Here is a 25,299-nt window from a genome sequence, read left to right as displayed (position 1 = left end):
AGGGAAACACAGGCTTTTTATTTTAGACAGTTAAACCAGTTCGACTCTTTCAAACAACTCCTCCATCATGCCAACTGCCATGTGTTCTAAAGAGGGATGTGTGGAGCACACTTAGGCCTGACAGACCCACATCAATGGCTTCCATGCCGCCTGCAAATCTAAATCATGCACGCACGCACACACACACACATACACACACGCACACATGTACAAACACAAACACACACACACTATATGGAATTGTTTGTCTTCCTTGCTGTTGGCCAGTGTTCCAGTGCTGTTTGGGATAATAGAGCAGGTTTAAGTGTTTCATGGTTGTAATTTCACACAGTGCTGCTTCTATATGGATCTCTGGCCCAGAACTGATACACTGACTTTTCACATAAAGTCCATTCAACCTCTCTACCCTGAACTCCTCTGATTTTCCCACCCCTGCCCCCCATCTTCCAACATCCCTTAATCTCCCCTCTCTCCCCCATCCTCTATCTGCCTCCCCCAGTCTGCCCTGCCCTGAGCAGGGAGAGAGTTCAGTCAAAAATCTGTTGTTGACTCAGAAATGCTCTGCCAAATACCAATAGTCAATAATCAAACAGTCAGCCAAATCCACACAGATGGCTTTTAGTCAGTGCCTGGGTGGAGTTATGGCGAGTCTTACTGGACTCAGGTTACTCTCTCTGGCACTTCAGATGGACTCAGTATAAATGAGTACAGTCAGTCCATTGTCCATTGGCGACGGCTTCCTATTCCCTATACAGTGCAGTGCAGGACTTTGGGCCAGAGCCCTACTGTGAGGTGTCCTATGCCTCTCCCCATACTGTATCCTGCTCTCAGTCCCCTTAACCAAACCCAAAGTGATGATGACATGTCTGTGCTCTGAGGATCCACTGTAAGCCCTGACCTCAGTGGAAATGCTGACACCATGTCTTCCTGAAGGGGAAAGAGAGAGGTTAGAGAAGGGGTGGGGAGAGAGAGGGGGGGGATAAGAATGAAAGACTGTGTCTTTGTACCCAGCGTGTAGCCAACACCCCCTTAGTTAGGTGGAACTACTCCATTGGATGACAGTCCTGTCCATTAGATATGGCTGCACTGCACTAAATGCGTCTGAATGTGTTATCTTGTAGTTTGCCAGTAATGTATAATAAATGGAAATCTTCGGTCAATTTATGGTTGTGAGGACATTGGAGTTAGTACAGGTCTCTGTGTTGGTCCAGGCTGAATGGTTCCTGTGTGAGAACGCTGCAGGGTTATAACACTGTAACACTCTCAGCTGGAGAGCTTTCATTCTGCACCCCTAGTTCACCACAGTGTGTGTGTGTGTGTGTGTGTGTGTGTGTGTGTGTGTGTGTGTGTGTGTGTGTGTGTGTGTGTGTGTGTGTGTGTGTGTGTGTGTGTGTGTGTGTGTGTGTGTGTGTGAACTTGTTTAGTTTCTTTTCTAACTCAGGATCCCTGTGGCTTCGCTGGGTTTATATTCTCATTTGGAGCTTTCAAAGACATCCCTCTCTCTCCTCTTCCCCTCTCTCTCCTCTTCCCCTCTCTCTCCTCTTCCCCTCTCTCTCCCTTGTCATTAATACCTGTCCCACTGTCTTTCCCAGTCTCTCTCTTTCTCAATCCCTCTCTGCATGGATGTGTATGTATGATGGTTTTAGGAATTTAACTTTGCATGCAGTTGTGAGAATATGTATGGTTAAATATTGTGATGTGATATGTTATGATGTGATATGTCGTGATGTGATTATGTTAGCTGTGGGTGATATTCTCTGTCTCTGTTTTATTGTTGTATTGGTAGACAGGCGGCCCATCTGTTCAGCATTATCATGCTCTTCACAGGGGACCCAGCCTGTGACTGGCGACATGGCTTTAAAAGAGTGCTTGCTCCAGTGTGTGTGTGTGTGTGTGTGTGTGTGTGTGTGTGTGTGTGTGTGTGTGTGTGTGTGTGTGTGTGTGTGTGTGTGTGTGTGTGTGTGTGTGTGTGTGTGTGTGTGTGTTTGACCCGTCAGAGCAGTGTCCCATCTGCTGCTTACGTGTCCCATAGGCACACAGTGACAGTATCCCACAGGCACACAACTACCAGGCCTTCACCCCACACACTTCACCGAGCTCATTAAAAACACACAGGAAGTATTTACAGAGGTGGGCCCTGATGAAGGACAGATAAAGGCACTGGTCTGGATTTAACTCACACACACACACACACACACACTCACACAAACACTCCTCTGCAGTAACAGAACTATAATGCAGCTACAGTTTCTGCATTCCTAAACACTCTGGGTCAATAATTGTGTTAAATTCTACAGGGGAAAGAGGTGCATCATGGGTGTGAGAATCCAATGCAATCAGCCACAAGAAATGTGGCAAGCAAATTGCAGTGTCTAAGGGGCCTCAACCATATCACTAGCTAGCTTCCTTTTCTTAGTTTACAGTTTTAAAACATAGTACAACCACTATGGTCAAACCATTGTATGTGGGTTAGCGAGGTGGACAGACAGAGACAGATGGGAAGGATGGAGAGAGAGAAAGACAGAGAGATGGAGAGACAGAGACAGATGGGGAGGTTGAGAGAGAGAAAGACAGAGAGATGGACAGACAGAGACAGATGGGGAGGTTGAGAGAGAGATTCTGGGTCGTGGATTATGTTTCTGGGAATCAGTGAGATAAGATCATAACAACATCTGCAGAGGGGACACTAGATGGGGAGACGGGGAGAGGGGGAGAGTGGGCGGTCACTTGTCAGTAACAGTAACCCTGAGACTGCTCTCAGCTGGCTCTACCTTTCATCTCTCTGACAGACATACTGAACCTGTCCTGTCTCCTGCGGGTCAGTCCTGTCTATGTCTGATGTAGAGATATATTGCAACAGCTGGTTAGTCTTTATGAAACAATGTTGGCTTCATCTGAACTGAAAGGCGTTGTTTGAGACATGCAGAAGGACACAGCTATCCTGATCCTTTAATATGTGAAGATAAACCAACTGAATAGAGTGGATTGGTTGGACTGCTCTGTCTATTAGTTGAAGCCTTTACCAGCAGTCTGAGAGGCTGTCACACAATATAATATTCTCACAAAAAATAAGATGAATTCCAGGTGGATGGATAAGACTGGAGGAGATTGAAAATGGGAGGGAGCATGGGAGGGTGAGGACTGGGGAGGTTCTGGGAGGAGAGGAAGTAGGATGAGGAAAGGAAGGAGGAAAGGATGAGGAGACCGGTGTGTCGAACAAAAGACAGACCGGCTGATGACATTTTGCCGAGACGAGCCTGGGTCAAAGAGAGGAGATAGAGGGATGCCGGGAGAGAAATGCTGGTCCTGTGTGGATGAATTGGTAGAGAACGGCACTTGAAATGCTAGGCTTGTAGTACAAAAAAAATATGAAAAAATGTATGTGCTCGTTACTGGGTCACTCTGGATAAGAAATTGAGAGAGGAAGGGAGTGGTGGTGAGGTCATTCTGTTATAAAACCCAGCTGCAAATGGTCACCCTCCTCCCCTCCTCCCCTTACCTCTTTATTTCGGTCTTTCTTCCTTTCCTTGTGTTTGTATATGTCAATACCTCCCCATGTCTCTCTCTGAGTGCTTTAGGGTTGGGGCACACCTGTTTGGGAATGATAATGTGATAATGGGAGAACTGGAATGTACTGTACTGTAACACGGACATGTGTCATCTCCTCTCCAAGCCAGTTATACAGTAACTACTTATTCATCAGGAGTTGCTTTAAGGTTGTGTTCCCCTGTCTCCATTTTATTCCTGGTGTTGGATGTCTTCACAAGATATCTGCTTCAGAAACGGTAGATACATTTTATTGAAGGGTAACAAGCTGAGCAGAGTCCACATGGAAGGCTCTGCCCCAGGCCCAAATAGAATCTTTTTGAAGGGAGAAGTTATTTTCTCTAAGAGTGGAGAGGGGTTATGGGTTACTGTCTCTGTCAAAGCAGCTGCTCACATAGATAAGTATGTTTTTGTAGTAAGTCAAATATGCTTACGCAACAAGTCTTTGAAGAGATCTATTGTCATAAATGTCATACATTATTATCAAATGCACATTTAGATCAATATATATTTTAGGCTGAGTCCAGTGCTAATGTCAGAGATGTGCAGTATTCCATCTGTAATCCAGTATTATAGTGTAAATTCTGCAGGCGGTATCTAGTAACCTATAACCTATAACCTATAACCTATAGGCCCTCTGTGCAGGGGGGACGTTTCTCCAGTTGTCTCCAGATGTTTCTATTGAGCAGAAGGGACGACAGTGATACAGTAATAACTAACAGAGCCGTGACACATACACACACACACATACACACACACACACACACACACACACACACACCCTCACACACATACCACCCCCACACACACACACCCCCGCACCCCCCCCCCCCCCCCCCCACACACACAGTAATAATACAGTAATAACTAACAGAGCCGTGACACACACACACACACACATACGCACACACACATACACACCCTCACACACATACCACCCCCCCACCCCCCCCCCCCCCCCCCCACACACACAGTAATAATACAGTAATAACTAACAGAGCCGTGACACACACACATACACACATACACACCCTCACACACATACCACCCCCACACCCCCCCCCCCCCCCCGCACCCCCCCCCTCCCCCACCCACCACACACACACAGTAATAATACAGTAATAACTAACAGAGCCGTGACACATACACACACACCACATACACACACACACACACACACCCTCACACACATACCACCCCCACACACACACACCCCCGCACCCCCCCCCCCCACACACACACAGTAATAATACAGTAATAACTAACAGAGCCGTGACACACACACATACACACCCTCACACACATACCACCCCCACACACCCCCCCACCCACCACACACACACAGTAATAATACAGTAATAACTCCCAGAGCCCTTATCAGCCTGTCCAACTGTAACACCCCACCCCAGTCTGACCCACATACTGAACTATCCCTGTGTGTGTATGCTTTTGTGTGTGTGTGTGTGTGTGTATGTGTATGCTTTTGTGTGTGTGTGTGTGTGTATGTGTGTGTGTGTGTATGCTTTTGTGTGTGTGTGTGTGTGTGTGTGTGTGTATGCTTTTGTGTGTGTGTGTGTCTGTGTGTGTGTGAGATAATCAGTAGGAAGGACACTTCACGACTCAGTGTTTCCCCTAAGCACCCCTCTTCTGTTTAGGTATTAAAACAGATATATATGGAATTGAATAGATTATATGGGATTCAATAGACTTTGGTATGTTTGGATCGTTTCAGTCGTCATCTGGGTTTCCATGGTGACTGAGTCATATCTAGTGTACCGACCGTCTGAACCCACCTGAACCCTAAAAGTAACAAAACAGATTAAACACTTCTATCCACCTAGATGGATTTGGTTCCATCTAGATTAAGTCATGTCTATAGACCCTTCCCATCTGTTATGTAGATAAGTGAGACATATTGTCCATGAGTGAAACAACATTACCCTATTATATGTAATGTAGCTGCAATGTCCTGGGAGAGAAACACAGACCGCGATATTTCATAAAGAAAGAAAAGGTCTCTATAATACTAGTGTAATAGAGTTAATACATGTCTAATAGGAGATTCATGGATTTGACACCCGAAGCAACGGGGTTTTGGAAAATGTGGGTGGAGGGGGTTATACTAAGCTAACATATGGAATTGTTTTAAGATGGTCATACCATTGAGCTATTTGATTTTGAATTTTAGAACCCTTTTAGGTATTAAACAAATATTTAAAATATTGAATTTGGCCTTTATTACTATAACCCGTAGAAACGCATTGAATAACACATTAATGGCAAAAATAAAGGTTTTGAAGTGTCTGTTTTATATCAAGGAGATATACTGTTCAGTACACATATTTAACCCCTTCTTTTTTGGGCTTAAAACTACCTCCATTTTTCCATTCATTTGAATGGGTTACCTTCAGGGTTACCTTCAGTCCCGTGACACTTGTGTATGTCTCATCTTTCCATAGAATGATTATATTAGTTTGTAGGCCAAACCATTCAGATGCTTCAGACGTTTTCATGAGAAGAACAACTTTCGGGATGTCTCATGGTCTGACAAACACTGCTGTAGCTCGACCACCTTCCAACGCAGATGGGATGTCTCATGGTCTGACAAACACTGCTGTAGCTCGACCACCTTCCAACGCAGATGGGAGGTCTCATGGTCTGACAAACACTGCTGTAGCTCGACCACCTTCCAACGCAGATGGGATGTCTCATGGTCTGACAAACACTGCTGTAGCTCGACCACCTTCCACCGCAGATGGGATGTCTCATGGTCTGACAAACACTGCTGTAGCTCGACCACCTTCCAACGCAGATGGGATGTCTCATGGTCTGACAAACACTGCTGTAGCTCGACCACCTTCCACCGCAGATGGGATGTCTCATGGTCTGACAAACACTGCTGTAGCTCGACCACCTTCCACCGCAGATGTATAATTCCGACATGTGGTGGATTGAGATACAGCCCATGCTGTAGCTTAAACTAACACATTTTGACGGGGATTCTTTTATTATGTTACTTAGATTGACACAATAGACTCTTAAGGATTATTAAGACCCATTTCCTGGTTTCTCTGCTGAGACTCATGGGATACAAAGCCTCAGGTTCCCAAACAAACCCATTTCCTGGTTTCTCTGCTGAGACTCATGGGATACAAAGCCTCAGGTTCCCAAACAAACCCATTTCCTGGTTTCTCTGCTGAGACTCATGGGATACAAAGCCTCAGGTTCCCAAACAAACCCATTTCCTGGTTTCTCTGCTGAGACTCATGGGATACAAAGCCTCAGGTTCCCAAACAAACCCATTTCCTGGTTTCTCTGCTGAGACTCATGGGATACAAAGCCTCAGGTTCCCAAACAAACCCATTTCCTGGTTTCTCTGCTGAGACTCATGGGATACAAAGCCTCAGGTTCCCAAACAAACCCACTGTTTCTGTCCCTCCCAGGACACATACACACACCCAACAGACTATGCCTTGATCATCAGGCTGAATTTCTTTTATCTTTTATTTATAAAATGTAGCAGTTGGGGGGAAAAGCAGAAGGTTAGTGAGAGATTCGAGAGACATCTCTCTCTTTATGATAAGAGGCACAAAATAACAATATATTACAGTCTTTACAAGACAAATAATTTACACAAAATTAAAACATGATGGTATCAGCTTTTATATGGATATTACACATGTGTGATCTGACACTGGAGCCATACACACATATATGCTACTGTATACAAAAATATGTAATTACTACAAATACCATCTTCAAAGACTTTAAATGTTGTTTTTATTTGACAGATCTTGGGATGTATGTAGCCTACAGCTTAATGGCTGGAAGAGTAGTCGAGTCTGCAGACACAGAGGGCTGCAGACACAGAGCGCTGCAGACACAGAGAGCTGCAGACACAGAGAGCTGCAGACACCGAGAGCTGCAGACACAGAGCGCTGCAGACATAGAGCGCTGCAGACACAGAGAGCTGCAGACACAGAGCGCTGCAGACACAGAGCTCTGCAGACACAGAGCTCTGCAGACACAGAGCGCTGCAGACACAGAGAGCTGCAGACACAGAGCGCTGCAGACACAGAGCTCTGCAGACAGAGCGCTGCAGACACAGAGAGCTGCAGACACAGAGCGCTGCAGACACAGAGCACTGTAGACACAGACAGCTGCAGACACAGAGCGCTGTAGACACAGACAGCTGCAGACACAGAGCGCTGTAGACACAGACAGCTGCAGACACAGAGCGCTGTAGACACAGACAGCTGCAGACACAGAGCGCTGTAGACACAGACAGCTGCAGACACAGAGTGCTGTAGACACAGACAGCTGCAGACACAGAGCGCTGTAAACACAGACAGCTGCAGACACAGAGTGCTGTAGACACAGACAGCTGCAGACACAGAGCGCTGTAGACACAGACAGCTGCAGACACAGAGCGCTGTAGACACAGACAGCTGCAGACACAGAGTGCTGCAGCCTCCTGTGGCTCCACAGAACTATCATTGGAGGAGTTCTGTGACCACTATCAAACATTTGTTCTGCTCATAAATATACAACTATACACAAGACTCAAAAGGCCATTTTAGATATTATGGAGGTAAAAGTTCAGAAAGGTTGTAATACAGAGCTGAATATGTTGCATGATGTGTATTGCAACAGCTGATGTTTTTACTCCCTGATATAGTCTGTGATTTTGACACTATTTCTTGTTGTTGAATGATGCAGTTGCTTCTCAGAGCTGCTCATTGCTTTTATAACTCACACTAAGGCTGTAAGATGTGTAACACACTATGGCTGTAAGATGCATAACACACTATGGCTGTAAGATGCATAACACATTATGGCTGTAAGATGTGTAACACACCATGGCTGTAAGATGTGTAACACACTATGGCTGTAAGATGTGTAACACACCATGGCTGTAAGATGTGTAACACACTATGGCTGTAAGATGTGTAACACACTATGGCTGTAAGATGCATAACACATTATGGCTGTAAGATGTGTAACACACCATGGCTGTAAGATGTGTAACACACTATGGCTGTAAGATGCATAACACACTATGGCTGTAAGATGTGTAACACACTATGGCTGTAAGATGCATAACACACTATGGCTGTAAGATGTGTAACACACCATGGCTGTAAGATGCGTAGCACACTATGGCTGTAAGATGCATAACACACTATGGCTGTAAGATGCGTAACACACTATGGCTGTAAGATATGTAACACACTATGGCTGTAAGATGCGTAACACACTATGGCTGTAAGATGTATAACACACTATGGCTGTAAGATGTGTAACACGCTATGGTTGTAAGATGCATAACACACTATGGCTGTAAGATGCATAACACACTATGGCTGTAAGATGTGTAACACACTATGGCTGTAAGATGTGTAACACACTATGGCTGTAAGATGTGTAACACACTATGGCTGTAAGATGTGTAACACACCATGGCTGTAAGATGTGCAGCACACTATGGCTGTAAGATGTGTAACACACTATGCCTGTAAGATGCATAACACACTATGGTTGTAAGATGTGTAACACACTATGGCTGTAAGATGTATAACACACTATGGCTGTAAGATGTGTAACACACTATGCCTGTAAGATGTATAACACACTATGGCTGTAAGATGCGTAACACACTATGGTTGTAAGATGTGTAACACACTATGGCTGTAAGATGCGTAACACACTATGGCTGTAAGATGTGTAACACACTATGGCTGTAAGATGTAGAACACACTATGCCTGTAAGATGCACAACACACTATCGCTGTAAGATGCATAACACACTATGGCTGTAAGATACATAACACACTATGGCTGTAAGATACATAACACACTATGGCTGTAAGATGCATAACACACTATGGCTGTAAGATGCATAACACATTATGGCTGAAACACATCCGGCTGTGTTGGGAGTCCCATAGGGCGGAGCACAATTGGCCCCACGTCATCCGGGTTTGGCCGGGGTAGGCCTTCATTGTAAATAAGAATTTGTTCTTAACTGGCTTGCCTAGTTAAATACAGGTTAAAAAAAGATGCATAACACAAAAAATGCATTTGGTTTTATATTCTCTATTACTATCTTTTATCAGTCTTTGGTTGAACAGTATCTTCTGCACTCAACTTTGCAGTTTCTTAGGGCAAAAAGTGTGTGTGTGTGTGCCTCCTCCAGACACGAAGATAAGCAGGACCAGGTCTCACTGTGTGTGTGTTCTGTTAGATCACATGTAGATAAGTGGCCTTGGTGTCGATTCCAATGGCGTTCCGTGCAGTACAGCGGTAGAACCCAGTGTCTCTGCTGGTCGGGTTCTGGATCACTAGGGAACCCTGGGGGCTCAGGTACCGGTTGCCATAGAGACGGGCCTGACCTGTGACCCTTAGCTGGGATTGGTCCGGCATCTCCCAGGTGATGGTTGCTCGGGGGGTTGCTATGACGTAGCAGGTGAGCTGCACAGCAACTCCGGGCCGGGTGTAGGTCAGGGGAGGGGGGCCGTTGGTGATGCGAGGGGGGTAGGCGATGACAATCACTGGAACTGTCAGGATAGACAAGGTGTCCTGATTGGTGGATCGGCAGGAGTAGGTCCCCCTGTCGAACACAGACGCCTGCTGCACAGTCAGAGTCCCGTCATCCAGGATTGAGTACTGACCCGTCCCTGCTATCTGGCCCCGAGACACGATCACCCCGCTGGGCAACGTCCAGGTCAGAGACTGGGTCTGGCTGGAACTCTGACTGGGGCTGTCTGTCTGGGGACAGGGTAGCCGTAGATTCTCTCCGCTTATGATGCTGATCAGAGAAGCTGATCTGCTGATGACCAAAGGCTTCCTCTCCGGGATGACACTCCTTGCTGCCTCTGACACTGGGCCTCTTGGGTGAGGTGTATCCCCTCGGAATGAAACTCCTGGTACTGTCCTCTTATCCCCGCCTACTGGGCGAGGTTTCTCTGTGCTGACTTGGCCTCCTAAGTGAGGTTTCTCAGTAGTGACTGGGCCTCTGGGGTGAGGTGTCTCCTCTGTAAATGTGAATCCTGAGCGAGGTTTCTCTGGGCCCACTGGGTGGGGTTTCTCTGTGCTGACTGGGCCTACTGGGTGAGGTTTCACTGTGCTGACTAGGCTTACTGGGCGAGGTTTCTCTGTGCTGACTAGGCCTACTGGGCGATGTTTCTCTGTGCTGACTAGGCCTACTGGGCGAGGTTTCCCTGTGGTCACTGGGCCATTGGAGCGAGGTGGGTCCTGTGTGTCTAAAACCTCTAGATGTACCATAATCTGAGCCTCGCCCCTCTCACCGCGAGCAACACACACCAGCAGGCCAGCATCGCTTGCCCTCACCCCCCTCAGCTCCAGGGTTCCGTTGCGGTGCACAGTGAGTCTGCTGCCGTAGTAAGGCGCCGGGAGAACCCCGTTACCAGGCAGCAACCAGGCCAAGCGGGGTGGAGGGAAGCCCTGGGATGGACAGGGCAAAAGAACTGTCTGGCCTCTTACTGCTGAGACCCTCTGGTCCCCTACATTACTGACCCCATTATGACTAACTTCATTATTAATGACACCATTACCACTACTGACACCATTACCAGTCCTGCCCGACTGAACCCTCCCTGCAGACTGACTGATGGTGATCACAGTACTGAGTCCACTACTGCTAACAACAGCTGTATGTCTGTCTGTCCCATCGAGTCCACCCCTAGTCCCATTGAGAGTGAAGCTGGGTGGGGTCACGCTCACCTCCACCCCCATCACCCTGCTCCTCTCCCCAGCCACGTTGCTGGCTCGGCAGGTGTAGTTTCCTCCGTCAGCCCCTCTAGCCCCCTGGATCACCAAGGAGCCATCTGGCCGCACTACAACTGGACTGGACCCCCCCACAGGGATGACACGATTTATTGGAGAGAACCATGTGACTGTAGGGATGGGCTCTCCTTTGGCCCCACAGTTCAGCGCCACCACGCCCCCTTGTTGCACCTTGATGACCTCATATCTCGTTCTTTGGAAGGAAGGGGGTGAGGTAAGGACTTTGATCATCACCCTCATGGAGTCTCTCCCCATCTGGTTCTCAGCGTGGCAGACGTACTCCCCCTCCTCCCCCATCCCCACTGACGGGAGGAACAGAGTCCCGTTGTCAAACACCACCAGCCGCCTCCTCCGTCCCCCTTTCTCGTCCCCTTGCAACAGTACGCTGTTCACTGAGGTTCCGTCCGGTAGGCTCCATCTCACTGCGGGGTCAGGCTGCCCGGTGGCCAGACAGTCTACCTTTAAAGCTGCTCCATACGATACCGCCTTCTGATTGAATGGCTGCTTTGGCTCAATCTTAGCGGGTTTAGCGGGCTTCGTGACCACGGTGACACGGAGGAGGCGGTAGTCATCAGCCATTTTATTTCGTGCGACACATAAATAGTCCCCCCCGTCTTTCTCCGTCATGGACTGGATATACAGCGTTCCATTACTGTGTACCTTCATCCTCTTGTCAAAACTGGAAATACAACACAGAGAGGATACGGTTTGATACATCAGCACAAGACACAGACAATCAATCAATACAACAGAGACAGACTAGATTAAACAGATGACAAATCAATATGGACAAGCACACACCTGTAGTGGGCATCCACTAGTTTCTTGCCAGGTACCCTCCAGACCACTCTAGGCTCTGGGTTGCCGGTTACTGAACATTGAAGGAGCAGAGTTTCTCCATATACAACTATAGAACTGGATGGAGAGGTGGAGAGGATCTTAGCCTTACTGAGGGGGGAGGAGGGCCGGAGAGGAGGGTTAAGGACGGCTGAGGAGGGGTTCAGGTCAGAGTTACTGTTAATGGAAGAGGAGGATGTAGTTTTATCTGTGGAGACAACACCTCCTCCTTCATCTCCAGTCACCAACACCCTCACCGTCCTCTTATCCCCGCCTACTGCATTAGTCGCCAGGCACTCATAGCTCCCAGAGTCCTTAGTGGAAAGCTGGCGTATCAGCAAGGTGGCGTTGGGGAGGACAAACAGGTTCCCGTTGAGGAATTGAGAGGGGAGCAGCAGCGTACCATCTGGGGTCCTCCAGCGGATGGAGGGAACGGGGGCCCCCCGGGCAGAGCAGTGGGCGTAAACAGGCATGCCAGCTGGCAGGGTTACCCTCTCCTCTCTCGGCTGCTGAATGGCTGGAGGCAGGAAGGAGACATGGAGTCGGACTGACAGACTGCTAGTCCCTGCTGGGTTGGAGGCTACACAGCGATACAGTCCTCTGTCTGCTGGGCCGACAGCCACAATACGCAGAGTACCATTAGGGAATATAGACACCCGGGGGTGAGGGCCATGGGCAGGGTTGGAGTTAAGGTCGGGGGTCAGGATGGAGCGGTCAGGTAGCACCCAGGACAGCAGAGGGACAGGCACCCCCTGAGCCCGACACTCCCACCTCACCTCTCCCCCCTGGTGCACCGTGACCTCTCTGTGAGTGGGTAGCTGAATGCGTGGTGGGCGGGACCAGACCTCCAGAGTCACCATCACGCGGTCAAGACCCACAGAGTTCTGTGCGCTGCAGATATATGTCCCCCGGTCCTGGACCTGCACGCTCCGGATGAGAAAGGTTCCGTTGGGTAGGACCTGGAAACGCTCTGCCTTGGTGTCCAGTGATATCACAGCTCCTGGGCCAGACAGAAATACAGTTGAAGTCAGAAGTTTACATACACTTAAGCTGGAGTCATTAAAACTCATTTTTCAACCACTTTACAAATGTCTTGTTAACAAACTATAGTTTTGGCAAGTCGGTTAGGACATCTACTTTGTGCATAATTTTTTCAAAAATTGTTTACAGACAGATTATTTCACTTACAATTCATTGTATCACAATTCCAGTGGGTCAGAAGTTAACATACACTAAGTTGAATGTGCCTTTAAACAGCTTAGAAAATTCCAGAAAATGATTTCATGGCTTTAGAAGCTTCTGATAGGCTAATTGACATCATTTGAGTCAATTGGAGGTGTACCTGTGGATGTATTTCAAGGCCTACCTTCAAACTCAGTGCCTCTTTGCTTGACATCATTGGAAAATCCAAAGAAATCAGCCAAGACCTCAGAAAAACAATTGTAGACCTCTATAAGTCTGGTTCATCCTTGGGAGCAATGTCCAATGCCTGAAGGTACCACGTTCATCTGTACAAACAATAGTAGGCAAGTATAAACACCATGGGACCACGCAGCCGTCATATCGCTCAGGAAGGAGACACGTTCTGTCTCCTAGAGATGAATGTACTTTGGTGCGAAAAGTGCAAATCAATCCCAGAACAACAGCAAAGGACCTTGTGAAGATACTGGAGGAAATTAGTACAAAAGTATCTATATCCACAGTTAAACAGGTCCTATATCGACCTAACCTGAAAGGCCGGTCAGCAAGGAAGAAGCCACTACTCCAAAACCGTCATAAAAAAGCCAGACTACCGTTTGCAACTGCACATGGGGACAAAGATCATACTTTTTGGAGAAATGTCCTCGGTTCTGATGAAACAAAAATAGAACTGTTTGGCCATAATGACCATCATTCTGTTTGGAGGAAAAAGGGGGAGGCTTACAAGCCGAAGAATACCATCCCAACCGTGAAGCACGGGGGTGGCAGCATCATGTTGTGTGGGTGCTTTGCAACAGGAGGGACTGGTGCACTTCACAAAATAGATGTCATCATGAGCGAGGAAAATTATGTGGATATATTGAAGCAACATCTCAAGACAACAGTCAGGAAGTTGAAGCTTGGTCGCAAATGGGTCTTCCAAATGGACAATGACCCCAAGCACACTTCCAAAGTTTTGGCAAAATGGCTTAAAGACAACAAAGTCAAGGCATTGGAGTGGCCATCACAAAGCCCTGACCTCAACCCTATAGAAATGTGTGGGCAGAACTGAAAAAGCGTGTGCGAGCAAGGAGGCCTACAAACTTGACTCAGTTACACCAGCTCTGTCAGGAGGAATGGGCCAAAATTCACCCAACTTATTGTGGGAAGCTTCTGGAAGGCTACCCAAAATGTTTGACCCAAGTTAAAAAATTTAAAGGCAATGCTACCAAATACTAATTGAGTGTATGTAAACTTCTGACCCACTGGGAATGTGATGAAAGAAATAAAAGCTTAAATAAATCATTATCTCTACTATTTTTCTGACATTTCACATTCTTAAAATAAAGTGGTGATCCTAACTAACCTAATACAGGGAATTCTTAATATAATTAAATGTCAGGAATTGTGAAAAACTGAGTTTCAATGTAGTTGGCGAAGGTGTATGTAAACCTCCGACTTCAACTGTACATATTGAGTGGCGTATTGTGTGACAGTAGTGAGTGCATTGAGTAAGGTGTATGAATGACAAAGTACGTATTGTGTGTATGTGAGTGACAGTAGCATGTATTGTGTGTAGAATTGAGAGTAGAGTGTGTGGCGTACCTGTGGAGACCTTGATCCAGGTGATTGTGGGAGGAGGCTGTCCAATGGCCTCGCATGGCAGGAGGGCATCACTCTCAGCTGGGACAGACATGGAGCGTACGTGGGGGGGAGTGATAAGGGGCCTGACACGCAGGACAGGGGTCTGAGGGGGGCGTTGGGCAGTCACACTACGGTGTGGAGAGAGGGGAGGGGAACGAGGAGGAGTAGAGCCTGTGTTGACCCCGGCCTGAGGGTCTGTGGTGGGTGGGAAGATCTTGGGAGGGCTGGACGGAGCTCTTGTGGTGAGGACTGCAGAGGAAGGGGTCTCTAAAATGTCTGGGAGAAGAAGTTTGGGGTTGGCACGGTGTGGGAGAGAGGGTGCGTGTTTTATTGGGGGTGGAGTTCTGACTGGGTCAGGCCTAGTGATACGGTGTTGTGGGTCGTTGGGGTAAGGTGGGGGGCGGTAGCGACTGCCATGTGAGTCTGGGATGGCATTTAGCCCAGGATTCCTCCAGACTGTTGTAGTAGTAGGAGTGGTAGACGTAATTCTGGGAATAGTGGTAGTAGTTGTGGGAATAGTGGTAGTAGTTGTGGGAATAGTGGTAGTAGCGGTGGGAATAGTGGTAGTAGTTGTAGGAATAGTGGTAGTAGTTGTAGGAATAGTGGTAGTAGTTGTAGGAATAGTGGTAGTAGTTGTGGGAATAGTGGTAGTAGTTGTAGGAATAGTGGTAGTAGTTGTAGGAATAGTGGTAGTAGTTGTGGGAATAGTGGTAGTAGTTGTGGGAATAGTGGTAGTAGTTGTAGGAATAGTGGTAGTAGTTGTGGGAATAGTGGTAGTAGTTGTAGGAATAGTGGTAGTAGTTGTGTGAATAGTGGTAGTAGTTGTGGGAATAGTGGTAGTAGTTGTAGGAATAGTGGTAGTATTTGTGGGAAAAGTGGTAGTAGGAATAGTAGTTGTAGGAATAGTTATAGTGTTAGTTCTTCTAATGGAGGTGATGACTGTAGAGGATGTGGTGGCTGAAACAGTGGGAGCTACTGTATCAGGTGTGTTTGGGGACAGTAGTTGTGTTGTAGATGAAAGAGAGCTGTTTATTTCTGAATCTGGTTGTCTCTCCTCTGGTTTATCAGGTGCTAGATAGACTGGTTCCATCTCACTGTGTTCTTCATCAGTGGCTGGTGGTTCCATCTCACTGTGTTCTTCATCAGTCGCTGGTGGTTCCATCTCACTGTGTTCTTCATCAGTGGCTGGTGGTTCCATCTCACTGTGTTCTTCATCAGTTGCTGGTGGTTCCATCTCACTGTGTTCTTCATCAGTGGCTGGTGGTTCCATCTCACTGTGTTCTTCATCAGTGGCTGGTGGTTCCATCTCACTGTGTTCTTCATCAGTTGCTGGTGGTTCTATCTCTCTGTGTTCTTCATCAGTTGCTGGTGGTTCTACTTCTCTGTGTTCTTCATCAGTTGCTGGTGGTTCTATTTCACTGGGTTCTTCATCAGTGGCTGGTGGTTCTTCCTCATTGGGTTCTTCATCAGCAGCTGGGTAGAGGGGTTTTATCTCACTGGGTTCTATCTCACTGGGTTCTTTCTCAGTGCCAGTAGGTGTTGTTCTGCCTGGTGTGGTTCCAGACCGAAGGGGAGTTGTTTTGATATCCTCTGGGTTGTGTTGGTTGAAGACAGATGGAACCTGCTCTTTTGGAGTGGCCCAGACCTGACCCTCTGTTTCATCATAACTCTGTTTGTCTGTATCGCTGTGTGTAACTGTGGGTGTATGTTTGTCTGTGTGTGTACTAGTTGTTGTGGGTGTATGTTTGTCTGTGTGTGTACTAGTTGTTGTGACTGTGGGTGTATGTTTGCCAGTGTGTGTGCGAGTGTGTGTGCAAATCTCTGTGTGTGTGCTAGTCGTTTGGGACCTGTCAGGGAGCCGGGAAGCAGTGTATGCTGAGTGAGTCACCCTGTCTGTGTGTGTCTGGGGGGGAGAGGCAGGAAAGAAAGCAGGGGGGGAGACGGATGTGCTTGATGGAGCAGTGATCCTAGTAGAGGATGGAGCAGTAGTTCTAGTAGTGGTTGTAGTAGTGGTTCTAGTAGTGGTTGTTGCAGCTGCTGGCAGTCCCCTGGGGTCTGCAAGTGCTGCTCTGGGGCTATTCTGGCGAGAGGAGGTTGGACCTGGGGTATTCTGGCGAGGGGAGGTTGGACCTGGGGTATTCTGGCGAGAGGAGGTTGGACCTGGGGTATTCTGGCGCGAGGAGGTTGAACCTGGGGTATTCTGGCGAGAGGAGGTTGAACCTGGGGTATTCTGGCGAGAGGAGGTTGGACCTGGGGTATTCTGGCGAAAGGAGGTTGGACCTGGGCTATTCTGGCGAGGGGAGGTTGGACCTGGGGTATTCTGGCGAGAGGAGGTTGAACCTGGGGTATTCTGGCGAGAGGAGGTTGAACCTGGGGTATTCTGGCGAGGGGAGGTTGGACCTGGGGTATTCTGGCGAGGGGAGGTTGAACCTGGGGTATTCTGGCGAGGGGAGGTTGGACCTGGGGTATTCTGGCGAGGGGAGGTTGGACCTGGGGAATTCTGGGGGGCGGTGGGTCGTCCTCTGGGTCTGTTGTTGCGTCTCCTCTGGCCGGGCCTTCTCCTGGAATTCCAGGGGATTCTGGATTGCGATGGGACAGAGTTGGAGAATGTTAACTGTCCAGAGTTTGTTGTTCCATACCTCCCCCTCTCACCTGTGGTCCTTACAGGATTAAGGACCACCTCTGTGCTAATGTCATTGATGCTGGAGGTTGGCTTTGTGCTTTTAGCGGAACTCTCTGTCTCTGTTCCTGTCCCTGTATCTGTGTCTGTGTTTGACTGAGGGGTCTGGGGGAAGTTATTGGTCTTATCTGCAGTGTTTGTTGTCTCTGGGGCCACTCTATCCTTTGTTAGCAGGTCTGGGATCAGTGATGTGTGGACAGTATTCAACCCCTCTTCCTGTAGACTGGGGACATCTGTGGAAAAACCCTCTGTGGTATCAGCCTCTGACTCCAATACAGTACGTTGAGGGGATTTTCCTCCCACTGTAACCTCTGGTGTGCTCTTTGGTAGTGTGGTGTTTGGTAGTGTGGTCTTTGGTTGTGTGGTCTTTGGTTGTGTGCTGCCTGGCTTTATTCTGGTTGTCTGCATTCTGGTTGTCTTTGCTTCAGTTGGGGCTGCTGCGGTTGTCTTTGCTTCGGTTGGGTTTGAGGTGGTTGTCTTTGCTTCAGTTGGATTTGAGGTGGTTGTCTTTGCTTCGGTTGGGTTTGAGGTGGTTGTCTTTGCTTCAGTTGGGGTTGATGTGGTTGTCTTTGCTTCAGTTGGATTTGAGGTGGTTGTCTTTGCTTCAGTTGGGGTTGAGGTTGTTGTCTTTGCTTCAGTTGGATTTGAGGTGGTTGTCTTTGCTTCGGTTGGGTTTGAGGTGGTTGTCTTTGCTTCAGTTGGGGTTGGTGTGGTTGTCTTTGCTTCAGTTGGATTTGAGGTTGTTGTCTTTGCTTCAGTTGGGGTTGATGTGGTTGTCTTTGCTTCAGTTGGGGTTGAGGTTGTTGTCTTTGCTTCAGTTGGGGTTGATGTGGTTGTCTTTGCTTCAGTTGGGGTTGAGGTTGTTGTCTTTGCTTCAGTTGGGGTTGATGTGGTTGTCTTTGCTTCAGTTGGATTTGAGGTTGTTGTCTTTGCTTCAGTTGGGGTTGAGGTTGTTGTCTTTGCTTCAGTTGGATTTGAGGTTGTTGTCTTTGCTTCAGTTGGATTTGAGGTTGTTGTCTTTGCTTCAGTTGGGGTTGATGTGGTTGTCTTTGCTTCAGTTGGGGTTGAGGTTGTTGTCTTTGCTTCAGTTGGGGTTGATGTGGTTGTCTTTGCTTCAGTTGGGGTTGAGGTTGTTGTCTTTGCTTCAGTTGGGGTTGAGGTTGTGGTCTTTGCTTCACTTGGGGTTGAGGTTGTTGTCTTTGCTTCAGTTGGGGTTGATGTGGTTTCCTTTGCTTCAGTTGGGGTTGAGGTGGTTGTCTTTGCTCTAGTTGGGGGGGCTGAGGTAGTAGTACGTGCTCTAGTTGGGGGTGATACATACAGGGAGTCTGTGATTTTAGGGGCAGTCCTTTCACGTATCTTAGCCAGCAGCTCGGCCCATTTCTGAGGGTCTATCTTGTGTTTGGCCAGGTTAAACCTCCGACGGCCCTCCAGCCTGTTCCTCTTCTGCTCCACAGGGAAGCCTCTCCTCAGGGGCCTCCTTCCCCTCTGAGGGGGTCCGCCTCCCTCCACCCTCACCATGTGAGATCTGATGGGGGGGCGCCGTGTCAGAGGAGGTTTAGGTCTAAGACCTCTCCTCCTGGTGTTACCTGCCCTGGTGTGCAGTATGTTCTCCTCCTCCTCCTTGTCATTTCCTGACACCCCCTCTTCAACCTCCTTGACCCCTAGAGGGGCTGGTACCCTGTTGGACAACCCCACCACAGACTGTGGCCTCATGGGATATCTCATGCTTGATGAGGTGTCGGTAGGACGTGGGGTTAGAATCAGTCTGGTGGAGTGAGAGTCAGCACCATGCTGGTTCACCGCTACACAACGGTATAGTCCTGCGTCTCTCTGCCCAGGGAAGGGGAGAGACAGGGTACTATTGGCTAAGACAGTCATCCCTGCCTCCCCCCTTCTTCTCCCCTTGTTCCTACTCCCTACCACTTCCCCGTCAGGAAGAACCCAGTTCACCTCAACCTTCGGTGAACCAGAGGCCTCACACGGTAGACTGACAGGGTCTCCAACCAATCCAGTCACAGCAGCGCCTAGCTCCTCCCCTGGGGGAGCATTGGATGATTCTACTACCACCAGACGGAGGGGGAGAACATCGACATTTCCTCCCGCCCGGGCCACGCAGTAGTACAGTCCAGCATCAGAGTGATCCACTCTCTGCAGGATCAGCCCTTGACCAGACACCCGGACCCTACCATCTGAGCTATGGTAGGGGAAGGAGACTGTTAAACCATCTGGAAACACCCATTGGAGCCTGAGGTCTCCAGAGCTTAGGTCCTCAGTAGAGCTAAGGACAGGACAGGGCAGGTGGATCTGGCTGTCTGTGGCTCCTATAAAAGCTGTCTGGGTGTGGTTGGTCTGGATGAGGACCCAGGGGTGTTGGGATGGGGGGTCTGGGGGGGCAGACACCAGGGTGGACAGGGTCAGTTTAACCCTGTGGGTGCTGGACTGAGCTCTGTTGAACTGGAGACTAACATGGGGCTGCAGTAACCAGGCAGGATGGGCTTGGACACTGGCCCTGACCCCTGTATGGTAGTAGCCCTCTCTCTCTGCTCTCTGTCTGTACCTGAAGGACATGAAATGAATGTGTTGGGGTTAAAACAAAATTGTAGGATAATGACAGAGGAATGTGTTGTGTGTGTTTCTGTAATTTCATACCTGTAGGCAAGTGTTGGGGCTTTACTCAACATGATTTCTCTCTGAAGCCTGGCAGGTGTCTCACTGTAGTAGGCCATCAGCCTCCACAGCCTCTCATAGCTGTGCCCATCCACCCCACAGACCAGGGAAAGGGAAAGAGAGAGGGAGAGGGGGGTGAAGGAGGAGGAAAGTTGTGGTGGGGTAATGTCAGGAGTCTGTGAGGAGTGTGTGATGTTACACTTCAGATCAACGGCATTCCCCTGTTGGTCGGACATCCCCAAGGAGGCGTGACCTAAAGCCTCTCTAAAAGTTTCTATTGACTGAATTCCGCCATCCTCCTGAGATGAGGCTCTGGGATTGGTGGCAATTACAGGCGAGGAGCAGGATAAGTCTTTCTGCTGCAAAAGACCACGTCCCTTCAGGTGATTGGGTGAGGCACAGACCAGGCACTGTGGCCCCGGACATTTCAACAACCCTGAGAGAGAAGAGAAGAATCAGTATTTCCTAACCCAAATAAGCATCCCAGTTCCAGTGATTTTGGGACTAGTGTAAGGACTAGGGGTTAGTGAAAGATCTAGGGGTTAGTGTAGTGTGATTGTCACCTGGGTGAGAGATGCTCCAGGCCTGCAGCCAAGCCATGCTGCAGTCGCAGGTCCAGGGGTTGGCCTGCAGAGCTAGGGACTCCAGAAGAGGGGTGGTCCTCAGTATGTCTCTGGGCAGGTTAGTCAGACTGTTGTTGGACACGTCCAGATGCCTGGGGAGAGGAGGGGGATAGTCCAGTCACAAATGACACACTATCCACTAAGTAGTGCACTACTCTTTAGGTGTGACCTATGACTAAGAGTGAATAAATGAAGACTGTAGAAAACCCACCTGAGGGTGGAGTAGCAGAATGTCTGCAGTAGGGACAGAGTGCAGAAGGCCTGCGGGTGCAGCTGGTGGAGCCGGTTCCCCTGCAGTCGGATCAGTCTGAGGTTGGGGAGGCTGAGCAGGGCCTGGGGGTGGAGGGACTGCAGCCAGTTGTGATCCAGGTGGAGGCGCTGTAGAGAGGACAGGCCTGAGAAGCTCTTTGCTGAGATCTCACTCAGCTTGTTATAGCTCAGCTTCAGGACCTGGGGGGGGGGGTGGATCATTGAATGAATGATAATTGACAATACATGGTAAATACAATACATGAGTCAAATGAACACAACAACACAATAGAATAACAGTGTCTAAGCTCAATAGAACAATTTACATTTGCTTCCAATTATTAGCTAATTTTACCCCTCTCCTCTCAGTACCTGAAGGGAAGACAGATCTTGGAAAGCTCCGTCAGGAATCTCATGGATGTCATTCCCATGAAGCATCAGCAGCGCCAGCCTCCTCAGACCGGCCAATGAGCTGTCTGGGATCCTGCTGATACTGTTGAACCTTTTAGAGACCAGAGACAAACAGCATCAACCCGTGGAATGCCTTTAAAATGTGTGTGTGTGAGAGTGAAAGTGAAAGTGAGAGAGAAAGAGAGAGAGAGAGAGAGAGAGAGAGAGAGAGAGGGAGTTTGTGTATGTATTTGTGCACAGTCCTTACCCCAGGTTGATGTGTAGTGTGTGTTGTGGTAGGGGCTGTGGTATGTTGACCAGAGATCTGAAGGTGCAGTGTAGTTCAGTGGGCTGGTAGCAAGAGCAGGGCAGAGGGCAGGCACCACCAGGAGACACCAGGGTCAGCAACACCACAGCCAGGGACACACCACACACACTGGGAACCATCTTATATAGGAGGGCCGCTCACTGACAATATAGAAATATATATGTCAATGTGACACACACACACAGTCTCTGCAGTAACAACTATAATGCAGGGCAACACTTTAGATGCTCTACAGACTATCAGAAGCATTTCAACTAACTATCTACTAACCCTAACTCTTATCATAACCCTAAACTTAACCCTTACCCTAAACCTTATTTTAACCTTAGCAAGCATTTACTTATCAACAGATACTTTGTTAATAGCAGTGGTGGAAAAAGTGCTCAATTGTCGTACTTGAGTAAAAGTAAAGAGACCTTAATAGAAAATGACTCAAGTAAAGTGTGAATGTCACCCAGTAAACTTGAGTAAAAGTCGAAAAGTATTTGGTTTTAAATGTACTTAAGCATCAAACGTAAATGGAATAGCTAAAACGTATGTAAGTATCAAACGTAAATGGAATAGCTAAAACGTATGTAAGTATCAAAAGTAAAAGTATAAACCATTTCAAATTCCTTATATTAAGAAATCTTGCCATCATAATTGTCTTGTTTTTGTTATTGGCGGATAGCCAGGGGAACACTCCAACACTCAGACATAATTCACAAACGAAGCATTATTGTTTAGTAAGTCCGCCAGATCAGAGGCAGTAGGGATGACCAGGGCGGTTCCCTTGATAAGTGTGTGAATAGGACCATTGTGTCAAAATGTAATGAGTATTTTAGGGTGTCAGGGAAATTGTATGGAGTAAAAAGTACATGATTTTCTTTAGGAATACAGTGAAGAAAAATATGTTTTACTTTTTACTAAGTACTTTACACCACTGGTTGATAGTATGACCATCTGTAGAGTATCTAAATCCGGACAATCCTAATTAAGTGTGTCCTAATGCAGCTACAGTTTCTGCATTCCCGAAACACTCTGGGTCAATAATTGTGTTCAATTGGACAGTGTTCTACTGAGGGCATGATGGCACTGACACACAGCACTGACAAACACTCTGAGTCTGGTTATTCTAACGTCTTGACCAGCTATCTTTGACATTGCTCTGACATTCCAATCTATGTGAATAAATGTAAACAGTAACGTTCTCAAGAACGAGCTATCTAAATTCAGCAACTAATCATTTACACCATCTGCGGGCAGAAGCGCCAACTGTTACCTATTGTTTTTGCGTGAGTGGGCTTCATAGAACCTTTCCTCTAATAATCCACAACCAAGCAGGTAACCATCACCATCTGACTATTAACACTCTTGACCCGATGCTGATACGGGCTATTATTTGACTGACTGCAAGACCAGCTGCCACAGAGAGTGATGACATTGAAGAACGGCATACCTTTTCCTCGGTGCGTAAACGCATCAATATGATACAACTTTACAACTTTACATTGCATGGAAGAACATTTTAGATACATTTTAAATACATTTTAGCATCTAGCGAGAATTTTGACAGAAGTTTCCCCGGTCATAATATGAATAGTAGGATAGGTATTTCATTTGGGAGCTATAACTTTCAATTTACCTGACATTCCTTCAAATCGAAGATATCAAGATTCTTCATTTCCTTATAGTCCAATTCCCATCAAGTGCTCATTTTTATCCAAAGGGCGATTTGGCAACGGTAGAAATGATAAAAAGTCTTATCATTTACGTAGTATAATATTGGCATTCAAAATTTTACTGACGTTTCAATAGACTACAACTTTATCAATTGAAAATAACAGAGTTGAAAACCAGTAACCTATACAATCCAAGAAAAAACGAATATATCTATATTTGCTATTCCCACACAGCACGTCTTGTTCCACTGTGCATTTGAAAGGAAAGGAAGGGAAGGGATAAGAAAGAAAGGATTGTAAAAAATAATCTCGATCCCACGCGCTGTGCGCAATAGCCAGGGGACGAGGTAACTTCTCTCTGGATAGCCTGGTCTCATAAACTACACGTAACATAGTACATTTAAATCAGGGGCACCCAAATTAGTATGATATGTTATGTTTGGAATAGTTACATAACAGAAAAGGTTACTTAAGGCAAAGACGAAATGAGTGTGATTGGTTGGGTGTATAACACAAATGTCTAGCAACCCAATGATTGATTGTTCGAATCTCATCATGGACAACTTTATCTCATTAGCAACTTTTCACCTACTTACTACTTTTAAGCAACCTAGCTAAAGTTAGCCACAACAAATTGAAATTCATAACATATCATGCATTTTGCAAATTCATAACATATTGTACATTTTGCAAATTCGTTACATATCATACCAGTTGTAATTCGTAACATATTATAAGAAATGGATGATGGACATACACAAATGAATACATACCATACGAAATGTAATATATCATACTAATTAGAGTGTCTTGGATTTACAGACAGAATAATATGAAATGCTCTGAGACCAGGTTGCTGAGGAGGGGGTCTGAGTGGGTGACTTCCTCTTTCAGAGAATTGTATCTGGAATGAAAAGTGAGACCACCTGATAAGTTTGCCATTAGTCTATATTTAACCTTTTCCCCACCCCGACTAGAGCAGTGGAACATGTGCTGTGGCAAGTCCGGGACTGTGCCTGTGTTATGTTGTGATGCAACTGGGGGGTCTGATGACGCTGGGAGAGTTCGGACAGGTGTGTGTTGTGGCAGGGGTGGTCCCACGGCCTCACACCTCCAGAGCTAAAGGGGGAAACCTGGAGGTGTGGAAATAGCCAAGGGCTCCTCAGCTGTTGTTCTCAGGGCCTTGGCCGCGTGGGTGTGTCCTTTATTTCTATGTCCCGTCTCTAAATCTCTCTCCCTTTTTCTTGCTCTTTCTCTCTGTCTGAGATGTCTCTGTTATAGGTATCAGTAGTGCTGTAGCTGCTCTTCTGTTCTAGTATAACCCAGCCAGGCTGTAGAAAGCATTAGGCCCAAACCCATTCAGACAGTCCCTCAGTCCCACACAGTTACATAACAGCAAAGCAGTGACCCAGTCCCATTCAGTCCAACACAGTCCCCATTATAATATGAGGTTACCATCATAATGCTGCTGGAATTCATAGTGTCTGACTGTCTGGCCTGCATGCTGTAATGGCATGATGTGGACAGAACAGAGCACCGCAGTGGCACAGAAAGCAGAAAGAAAATACTCGTTTCCCTCTGAGGGGTTTCTGGACATTGTCTGAAGCAGTCATTTGTGATAGCTCATATTGGTCACGGTTCGAAGCCATGGTTTTTAGGGTAGGTCTATATAATGTTGTAATATAGCCT

At 47.4% G+C, this 25,299-nt stretch overlaps 2 protein-coding genes across 2 annotated transcripts; both read right to left on the bottom strand.

The window, feature by feature from the left end:
- Nucleotides 1-7,193: 7,193 nt before the first annotated feature.
- On the bottom strand, nt 7,194-23,895 carry LOC109904611 (matrix-remodeling-associated protein 5). The gene is made up of 10 exons (XM_031802170.1): nt 23,574-23,895; nt 21,890-22,089; nt 21,604-21,733; nt 21,194-21,432; nt 20,923-21,074; nt 20,342-20,795; nt 15,779-20,249; nt 14,974-15,601; nt 12,154-13,189; nt 7,194-12,031 (listed from the first exon to the last, which is right to left on the bottom strand). The coding sequence occupies exons 2-10, from the start codon at nt 22,066-22,068 to the stop codon at nt 9,787-9,789; spliced, it is 9,534 nt and encodes a 3,177-aa protein (XP_031658030.1). The 5' UTR covers nt 22,069-22,089; nt 23,574-23,895; the 3' UTR covers nt 7,194-9,786.
- On the bottom strand, nt 7,357-8,043 carry LOC116356389 (keratin-associated protein 10-2-like). The gene has a single exon (XM_031802176.1). The coding sequence runs from the start codon at nt 8,041-8,043 to the stop codon at nt 7,357-7,359; it is 687 nt and encodes a 228-aa protein (XP_031658036.1).
- Nucleotides 23,896-25,299: the final 1,404 nt, after the last annotated feature.

The sequence above is a fragment of the Oncorhynchus kisutch genome, linkage group LG2 (genome assembly GCF_002021735.2).
Source record: "Oncorhynchus kisutch isolate 150728-3 linkage group LG2, Okis_V2, whole genome shotgun sequence".
NCBI lineage: Eukaryota > Metazoa > Chordata > Actinopteri > Salmoniformes > Salmonidae > Oncorhynchus > Oncorhynchus kisutch.
Note: the sequence above shows the minus strand (reverse complement) of the source record. Positions and strands in the feature narration are given on the sequence as shown.

Excerpts from the sequence above, each read along its gene's own strand:
- LOC116356389 (XM_031802176.1), bottom strand. The coding sequence starts at position 8,043 with ATGATAGTTCTGTGGAGCCACAGGAGGCTGCAGCACTCTGTGTCTGCA.
- LOC109904611 (XM_031802170.1), bottom strand. The coding sequence starts at position 22,068 with ATGGTTCCCAGTGTGTGTGGTGTGTCCCTGGCTGTGGTGTTGCTGACC. Across the intron at positions 20,796-20,922 it reads CTGGAGCATCTCTCACCCAG|GGTTGTTGAAATGTCCGGGG; the intron begins GTGACAATCACA and ends CTTCTCTCTCAG. Across the intron at positions 15,602-15,778 it reads CTACAACTACTACCACTATT|ACTACCACTATTCCTACAAC; the intron begins CCCACAACTACT and ends ATTCCTACAACT.